Source organism: Sinocyclocheilus anshuiensis, unplaced genomic scaffold, assembly GCF_001515605.1.
Source record: "Sinocyclocheilus anshuiensis isolate Anshui unplaced genomic scaffold, SAMN03320099.WGS_v1.1 scaffold1021, whole genome shotgun sequence".
Lineage (NCBI taxonomy): Eukaryota > Metazoa > Chordata > Actinopteri > Cypriniformes > Cyprinidae > Sinocyclocheilus > Sinocyclocheilus anshuiensis.
The window spans coordinates 515,583-524,581 of NW_015554136.1; the positions used below are offsets into that span (position 1 = coordinate 515,583).

Sequence of the window (8,999 nt, forward strand, 5' to 3'; positions counted from 1 at the left end):
GGATGCGGTGTATTTAAATATTTTTGAATGAGCGTTTGCGCTGTTCACTTTCACTTTTCATTACGCGATCACACGCACTCTGTGTAAAGGGAGCACATCTTACAAGATCAGATTTTTGTCAATGAGCTCAGGATCTGTTGAGCAGCAAATACTCCAGCATGGTCTTGTCAGTCATCTCTCCTTATTCTCGACCTGTGATCAGGCAAAGCTGACTCCTGTAGCTCTTGTTGGATGGAGGGTTGCCAAGTCCGCGTTTTTTCCACAGAATTGGGATACTTTTAAACTGTTGCCATGGGTTGATTTTCCCAAATGGGTTAAAGGTTTGAAATATTGCATAAATTACATTTGACTGAAATGCTCTTGTTTTCTTTTTATTTATTATAAAAACAAAACAAGCAAAAAAAAAAACTTGCTATGTATACTGTTAGGTGAAGCCCCGCCCCCTACTGTCCTCTTTTTGAAAAACTAGCTTAATAACAGTCCCGCGTTACAATCCATATAATTAAAAACAATAACTGAATTCAAACCTTGTCGTGGCGGTGTTCGGCTCCTGCTTCTACCCATGATCGTATCACTATAAAGTAGATGCTTTTCTTTTAAACAGCACGTTCACAAACTGCTAGTTAACTAGAAACTTCCAGCCTGAACATCTGCTGGTCGGGTCGCCATCAACAGTGCGCCATAAAAAGCAATCCGGAACAACAAAGGCATCAAGCGTTCCGCGACAAATGGTTCCTACCCTACCAAACATTACGTTCCGCCTACTTGCTGCATGTCAAAAAATAAAATCGTTATGAATAATTACAAATCAAATCAGTGTCCATTTAAATGTTTCTGAGATACTTTAACAGCAAATACTTGCTTGCAATAGAGTTGTACTCGAAGAAAGCAACGTTTCTCAAGTTAACATGGCTAAATCTGTAAAAAAAAATAAATAAATTATATTTTATTATCAGTCACAAGTATTGTTTTGAAATCCACACTAAAGACACAGACTACACCAGCTTTACATGGATGTGGTTTTTAATGAATGGTACATCCAATCCTAGCATTTTACATTCTAATATTGACATGGAATCAAGTTTATAAACCAGCAAATATACACACAACAGCATTTAAATAACCGTGAATGATCATAAAAATAATTCCAACTGCAAAGCACACATACATAAAAAAAGATAATAAATAATAACAATATAAGAAGAAAAACAAGTCGTGCATTTAAAGTTGGATTTTCTTTGCAGCATCAAGCCATGATCTTGCTTATTTTGGCCTGTTGATGTTTATTATTTGCAAGCCATCGCAATCATGATTTCCAGTGAATGGTACTTGTTCATTTAGTTCATCCCTGCTATTCACAACAATGTGAGATGGAGATGTTTATGGTAGTTAAAAAAATGCCACATGTAGTTCTATAAACATGATAATGAGCAACAATCAGAATCGATAGACATGAAGAATCAATGCTTAGTGCCACATTCTTTTTTCTACGCATGTACTCAGTGCAATTCATTTTAAAGCAAGGGAAGGGTCACATATTCAATGTGCATCAGTGAAGCATTGTGAAATTTGCATCGCATACACAACTCGTATGGCATGTAAAGGTCAGTAAATGGACACACAGTGAGTCTGACTGGATGTGGAGATGTGTTTGTGTGTGTGACGAACACTTGTCTGTAAGAGTTCAAGATTCTGCTTTCTCTTTTTGTTTCTTGCTTTTCTTTAGAAAACAGGGAGCTTTGAACTTCTTTTTTTTCTTGGATGGAGATTTGGAAGGTGAGCCCTCTGGGGTGTGGCCTGCGGGTTTGTTGGGCGGGGCAGTGGGTGGAGTCGGGGGCGGGGCCGAGGGCGTGGTTTCCGACGCATCAGTGGTGGATAGTGCCTTCATTTGTTTTTCTAGCTCCTCCTGCTGTTTCTTTTCATCACCTTTATCGTTCTGCACCGCTTCTGTATGTGAATCAATTTAAATGAAAACGGAAAAGAAATAGCACAGTGCAAATAATGACAGAAAAGAAAAGGAGAAGGCAGTTAAGCATTGGTCAGGATGCTCAGCAGCCGCTATGACATTTCAGTTTTGGCCAACATGCTCATTTAAGTTGTGCGCAATGTCTTAGTTTCTATATACTCACTAGTGAGACAAGATCTCAGTACCAAACGACTGTCCTACAAATTATAATACAGAGACAGACAGAGAAGCACAAAGGTGTGAAGACAGATGGAGGCCACAGTACAGAGCTGAAAATGTCACACATAAAAACAAAAACGTGAAAACTGAAATGAAAACACGCACACAGATTTGAATACAGACATCCCATGTTACTCAACATCATCCCCCAGTAAAGGAATAGTTCACCCCCCAAAAAAAGCTGTGAACTTGCTTACCCTCAGGCCATCAAAGATGCAAATCAATGTGTTTTTTCATCAGAACAGATTTGGAGAAATGTAGCATTGCATCAGTGTCTCAGCAAGTGAATGGGTGCCGTCAGAATGAGAGTCCAAACAGCTGATAAAAGCATCACAATAATCCAGAAGTAACCCACAGCACTCCAGTCCATCAGTTAACATCTGGAGAAGACAAAAGCTGAAACAAATCCAGCATTAAGACGTTTTTATCTAAAATACATAGAGTCCATAATCCATAATAACACTTCCTCCAGTGATATCTCCAAATCACAGAACAGTCACTTTTGGGTGAACTCTTCCTTTAATGCCGTTATATATATACTGATAGCAGATTATAAAACAAACCCCCAATCGCTGTTTTTTATGTTCCCTTTAGTAACAGGGGTTGTCAACCAGAAGTAGATGATGTGATGCACAGATCAGCATGTGGGAGCATAGCAGGTGTTTCTGCAGTGTTCATAGAGCCAAGGGTCTCACCTGACGGTGGGGTCTTTCTGGGGGAGGCCCCCGTGTCATTCACTACCTCCTCCACACCTTTTACACAAAAACATCAGGGTTGGGAAAAGAAGAAGAAGAAAGGAAACAGAAATAGAGGAAGATGAGGGAGTAGACCAGTGCTGGGGAGTAATGTATCAAAAATAGCGACGCTTCTAAATGAATTACAGCTTTTAGTGTGACAGTATTTATTTAACCAGGCAAGCTAATTAAGAACAAGTTCTTATTTTCAATAACAGCCTGGCAGGAGAATTAACATCTCCTGAGAAACATACAAACATATATTACAATACATAAAACATAAAAAAAGAATAAAATCTCAGTTAAAACATTTACTGTCATTTAATGTTTCCTTGTTGAATACAAGTCTTCATTACAACAAACAAACAAAAAATCTTACTGACCCCAAATATTTAAATATACAGTATGTTCTTTTTTTTGGCAGTATTTTTCTAGTACAAAAACAGTGATGTTTTCAAAGCTCAGCTGATTTCAAAACTATGCAGCTTTTCCAGTAACAAGTTCATTTGTCCATTTCAGTCATCACTTAGTGTTCACGAGAGTCCCTGCATGTCATTTAAAATCAACATTAATATAAACCTTTTTGTTGCACAGTTTTTATTCATTTTTTTATTCTATAAGTGTAAGCTTGTGTTTAATATGTAATTAGAAAAATACTGCCAGAAAAAAAAAACGTTCAAACGTTTGAGGTCAGTAAGATTTTTTGTTTGTTTGTTTTAAAGAAGACTTTTATTCAACAAGGAGACATTAATTGACAGTTCTACTGTTATTTATTTTTCTAATAAATGCTGTTCATTTGAACTTTTATGAACAATGAACCCTGATATTAAAATTGATCATGGTTTTAAACGCTGATAATAACCACAAATGTTTCTTGAGCAAGACTGGAGTAATGATGCTGAAAATTCAGCTTTGCGTCACAGGAATAAATTACATTTGAATATGTATTAAATTAGAAAAAAAATATTTTAAACTGGAATAATATTTCACAACATTGCTGATTTTTCTGTATTTTTCATTAAATGAATACACAAAGAGATTTCAAAAACATTTAAAAAGCCTACCGACCATAAACTTTTGAACAGTAGTGTAGCTTTTACTGCTTAACTATAGTTTGTATATGTGACCCTGGAGCACAAAATCAGCCATAAGGGTACATTTTTGGAAATTGAGATTTATACATTTTGTTAGGATAGGGCAATATTTGGCCGAGATACAACTATTTGAAAATCTGGAATCTGAGGGTGCAAAAAAATCTAAATATTGAGAAAATCATCTTTAAAGTTGTCCAAATGAAGTTCTTAGCAATGCATATTACTAATCAAACATTAAGTTTTGATATATTTACGGTAGGAAATGTACAAAATATCTTCATGGAACATGATCTTTACTTAATATCCTAATGATTTGTGGCATAAAAGAAAAATCTATAATTGTGACCCATACAATGTATTGTTGGCTATTGCTACAAATATACCCCAGCGACTTAACACTGCTTTTGTGCTCCAGGGTCACGTATAGTTCCCCAACAATGGCATTAACTGTAAAGGAGGTTTTGGATTTTAGTGTGTGTGGGAAGGTTGTCAGGCTCAGAAAGACAGGACACAGTGGAAAAAGATCAGTGCTGATCCGAGAAGAAATGATGTTGGGACACAAAGCCTCAAGTTTCTGGAAAGATACTGAAATTCAATTCAACTTTAATTCATTTATTTTCAAGGCACTCTTCAAAGTATTAAATTCATGCATTCTGTATTTCCACAATTAACATATATATTTTTCCAAATCCTTATTTTAAGGAAATAAAATAAAACGTAAATCTATGTGACATCCAATCAATATTTGTCTAAGGATATGTACTGTGTAAGACAGTGGGTGTTTATTGAATTCTCTTCTTTAATCCAGTGGGAGAATCAATAAAGCATCAATACTTAGGCCAGAAATCAGTGGCTTACAAAAAGAGAATGTGGGACTAAACTACTCTTGTTAAGAGTGCCATCTCGTACCGTCCTGCTTGCGCTGCACCTCCTTGCGGTACTCCTCCAGCTCCTGATCCGTCAGTTTGTTGAAGGGGTTCGGAGTCTCCGGCTCCGGAGCGGCTGGAGGCCCCACAGCCTCTGGAGTCTGGAAGCAGAGCAATCACGGTCACATAATGAAAGCATGCCCACATGCAAAAGTTTCTGATCAGGGAAGTGTGCTCATTACTACAGATATGCAGGGGTAGGGTATGATTAAAATATCTTATTTTATAAATCAGAACTGTATTAAACATGCTGTAATTTCTAAGTCCATATTACAAAAAAAAAATAAAAAAATTTATTAGTAAAAAAAAAAAAAAAAAAACCACTAAATTTGGAAAAAGTATTTACAATGGGATAAGAAAAACAAACCTAACCCATAGATATAATCTGATACTTTTTTTTTTTCAAAACAAGAGAACCTTGTAGATAAAAAGTGTACACATGAGTATATATGTGACCCTGGAGCACAAAACCAGTCATAAGGGTAATTTTTTGAAAATTGAGATTTATACATCATCTGAAAGCTGAATAAATAAGCTTTCCATTGATGTATGGTTTGTTAGGATCGGACAATATTTGAAAATCTGGAATCTGAGGGTGCAAAAAAAATAGCGACTTAACACTGCTTTTGTGCTCCAGGCTCACATATGAACTGAGGGACATGCTGTGATTTACCGGTGGACTGTTGTCTGTGATGACGCTAGCTAACACCTGAGACCGAGGTCCGGCTGTTTTCATGTCCTGACGATTCTGCTCCCGTATCTGAAATACAAACAGCATTTTCATCCTCTACATTGCTCTCAGAGAGGATTCTGTCTAATGTGATGCATGTGTGCTTTACTGTTCTCCCAAGCTTAAACATTCCCCTGGAAAAAACATCCAACTGCCAAAGACCTTTGTGCTTATGAAGACAACCGTTGCATTAGACAGAGCATAAACATATCTGACAAGTAATATTTCTAACTCTTTGCATGAACATTTATTGCTGTCATGCATGCTTTTATTTCAATCAGGAAGTTTGACAGCAAAATTGTTAACTTCTTACAACAATTAAAGAATTTGATCTTAATTCAGTTTTATCATTATGATTGCAATTAATTTATTACAGTCTAAAAAGTGGTTGATTATTTTTTAAAGTACTTGCTCTTTTGTGCAAAAGTAATTTATGCATATTTAAATATCATTTATGAAATTTGCATTTATTGTATGCAGCATGTTCTGCTTCCTCAGACTGAACAATCATCTATTCTTATTTACTGGTAAATAATCTTCTCTCTATTTCTCTCTCTCTGCATCCGCTGATCTTTGTTCCTGATGGTGCAACTGAAACTACATGTTACAACACTTCTGTCACTACAAACACTGTTAGTGAGACTGCAATTCTGTGCCGTAATACTTATATTATAATAATGATAGTAACTGATTATGATAAAAAATGTCTTGAAAAGTCTGGACAGTTGCATTGCTACCAAAAAAATCTATTTCAAATAAATGTTGTTCTTTTGAACTTTCTACCTATCAAAGAATCCTGAAAAAATGCATCATGGTTTCCACAAAAATATGAAACAGCACAACTGTTTTCAACAGTGATGATAATAAAAAAATGAGCAGCAAGTCAGCATATTAGAATTATTTCTGATGGTTCATGACACTAAAGACCGGAGTAATGACTGAATAATATAAAATAAATAAAAATATATTACAGGGGTCATATGATGCAATTTCAAGTTTTCCTTTCTCTTTGGAGTGTTACAAGCTCTTGGTGCATAAAGAAGATCTGTAAAGTTGCAAAGATGCATTATCACTGTGTCTGTCACGCGACTCTGTTGCCCTTTCGGGCTTGAACTGATGGTAAAACTAACCACATTATTAACTGTCTTGATATTAACTTTGAAAGCTGACACTCGCAATTATGGTAAGGGGCGTTACATTTCCGACGCATGCTTGTGGTGTTGGCCAATCACAATGCACTGGGTCAGCTGGCCAATCAGAGCAGACTGCGCTTGTCAAAGGAGGGGGCTTTGTTGAAAACGAAGCGTTTGAGAGAGGCGGGGCATAGAGGACCTACAATAATGTACCGTATTTGAAAAATAATGTGTTTTTTGAACATTAAAGCATGTCAACATATTCTGTTACACCAAATACACAAAATAATGATCTTTAAAAAAGCATCATATGACCCCTTTAAATTTTAAATTGCGATAATGTTTCGTGCTTCACTGTATGTTTAATCAGCATTGGTAGTGTATTTGCTCAAAATGCACGTTGTTCACAGTTCAAATGCCCTGATTTCAGTTTTTACATCAATAAAATCTGCAGATGTTAACACCCAAAAGCTACCTTATTTCTAGTCTCAAGCACCTCCTGTGGGTTGGTGAACAGAGGGACAAACTGGTTTGGATTCTCTATCTTAATGGCCCGTCCACTGCCCTGCATGATTTCCTCGGCCTTCTGCCACTAAAAGAGGAGAAATCAATATAGAAAGAGTTCAGCTGCTTAATTGACCAAATGCATGTCAAACATTCCCAGAAGACACCTGGAAGGCTGTTAAAAAGCAGACAATTTCTGAGAAACATGATAGGGACATTTGCAACAGATCTACAACCAGTAGAGGGCAGTGCAAGCACTGCAGTGAGTTTTATGACAATAAAATATCTCCCCTGCATTGCAGAGAAGGAGAAAGGGAGGTGGGTGGAAGATGGCAGAAGAGACAGAGAGAAACTGTAGTGCTCTCACAGTGATGTAACGAGTATGCTATTACTCTACCAATAATATCCTATGATTCACAGTAAGTCTATTTTCTGAACTGCAACACACTCACAGGCTAGTCATTCAAAAATACATGACTGAAATGAGACTGACATCTACTGTCTTACATTTTCTGAAGAAAATCTGACCGATGCTTTTGCAAAACTCACTACCACAAGGCCAGGTTGTTGTTGGGATCTGAGTTCACCCAAAAATGATCATTTGCTGAAAACTTACTCCCCCTCTGGTCATCCAAGATTAGGATGAGTTTGTTTCTTCATCAGCTTTGTAGAAATGTAGCATTGCATCACTTGCTCTGCAGTGAATGGGTGCCGTCAGAATGAGAGTCCAAACAGCTGATAAAAACATCACAATAATCCACAAGTAATCACAAGTCCATCCGTTAACATCTGGAGAAGACAAAAGCTGTGTGTTTGTAAGAAACAAAACATTCAGGCGTTTTAACTTTAAACCATTGCTTGCTTCCAAAATATGATTCCATAATCCATAATAGCGCTTCCTCCCATGAAAAAGTCCATCTCCTGCTGTCTCTCACATCAAAATCCAGCTACATATTTGTTTAGAGCTGTTTTGGACCTTTTTCTCTTGTAAGCGGTGCTTGATCTGTGAAGATGCATATTTTAGCTGGAAGCAATGGTTTAAAGTTAAAAATGTCTTAAAGGTGGATTTCTTTTATCACAAACGCAGCTTTTGTCTTCTCCAGATGTTAACTGATGGACTGGAGTGCTGTGGATTACTTGTGGATTATTGTGATGTTTTTATCAGCTGTTTGGACTCTCATTCTGACGGCACCCATTCACTGCAGAGCATCCATTGCTGAGACACTGATGCAATGCTACATTTCTACAAATCTGATGAAGAAACAAATTCATCTATATCTGGGATGACATTTTCAGAAAATTTTCATTTTGGGTGAATTACTCTTGCAATGCGCACACTATGTAGCAGTGTGTTTGAATCCCTAACCCTTAAAGGGGTCCTATTATGCTCTTTTACAAAGTCTTGATTTTGTTTTGGGAATGTACTAAAACAGGCTCTCATACTAGGTTGTTCGAAAAACATTATTTTTCTCATATTTTACATTATTACAACACCTCTCTCCCCAGTCTGGCATGAACGGCTCGAATAGTCCCTGTATCAAATGAAGGCCTGCCTTCTGAAATACGAAACGTGCTGTGATTGGTTAGCTGGGCCAGTGTGTGTTGTGATTGGTTAGCCGGGCCAGCGTGTGCTGTGATTGGTTAGCTGGGCCAGTGTGTGCTGTGATTGGTTAGCTGGGCCAGTGTGTGTTGT

General features: G+C 37.1%; 2 protein-coding genes across 6 annotated transcripts in view; both read right to left on the reverse strand.

The window, feature by feature from the left end:
- The window catches only part of LOC107670395 (max dimerization protein 1-like), a 36,947-nt gene extending 36,280 nt beyond the window's left edge, over positions 1-667 (reverse strand). Inside the window, exon 1 of the mRNA XM_016462986.1 lies at positions 528-667. Coding sequence (XP_016318472.1) covers positions 528-564 — 37 coding nt within the window. The 5' untranslated portion in view covers positions 565-667. The remainder of the gene's footprint in view (positions 1-527) is intronic.
- Positions 668-1,022: 355 nt separating this feature from the next.
- Positions 1,023-8,999, reverse strand: part of LOC107670388 (beta-adducin-like) — a 20,747-nt gene continuing 12,770 nt past the window's right edge. For 2 of the 5 annotated variants that reach the window (XM_016462971.1, XM_016462973.1), the window contains exons 9-13: positions 7,278-7,394; positions 5,613-5,699; positions 4,923-5,040; positions 2,881-2,937; positions 1,023-1,947 (exon numbers count right to left, since the gene is read on the reverse strand). In XM_016462971.1, coding sequence (XP_016318457.1) covers positions 1,685-1,947; positions 2,881-2,937; positions 4,923-5,040; positions 5,613-5,699; positions 7,278-7,394 — 642 coding nt within the window. In that variant the 3' untranslated portion in view covers positions 1,023-1,684. Of the gene's footprint in view, positions 1,948-2,129; positions 2,164-2,880; positions 2,938-4,922; positions 5,041-5,612; positions 5,700-7,277; positions 7,395-8,999 lie in introns of all 5 variants that reach the window. The other 3 variants (XM_016462975.1, XM_016462976.1, XM_016462972.1) reach the window with 3 other exon arrangements.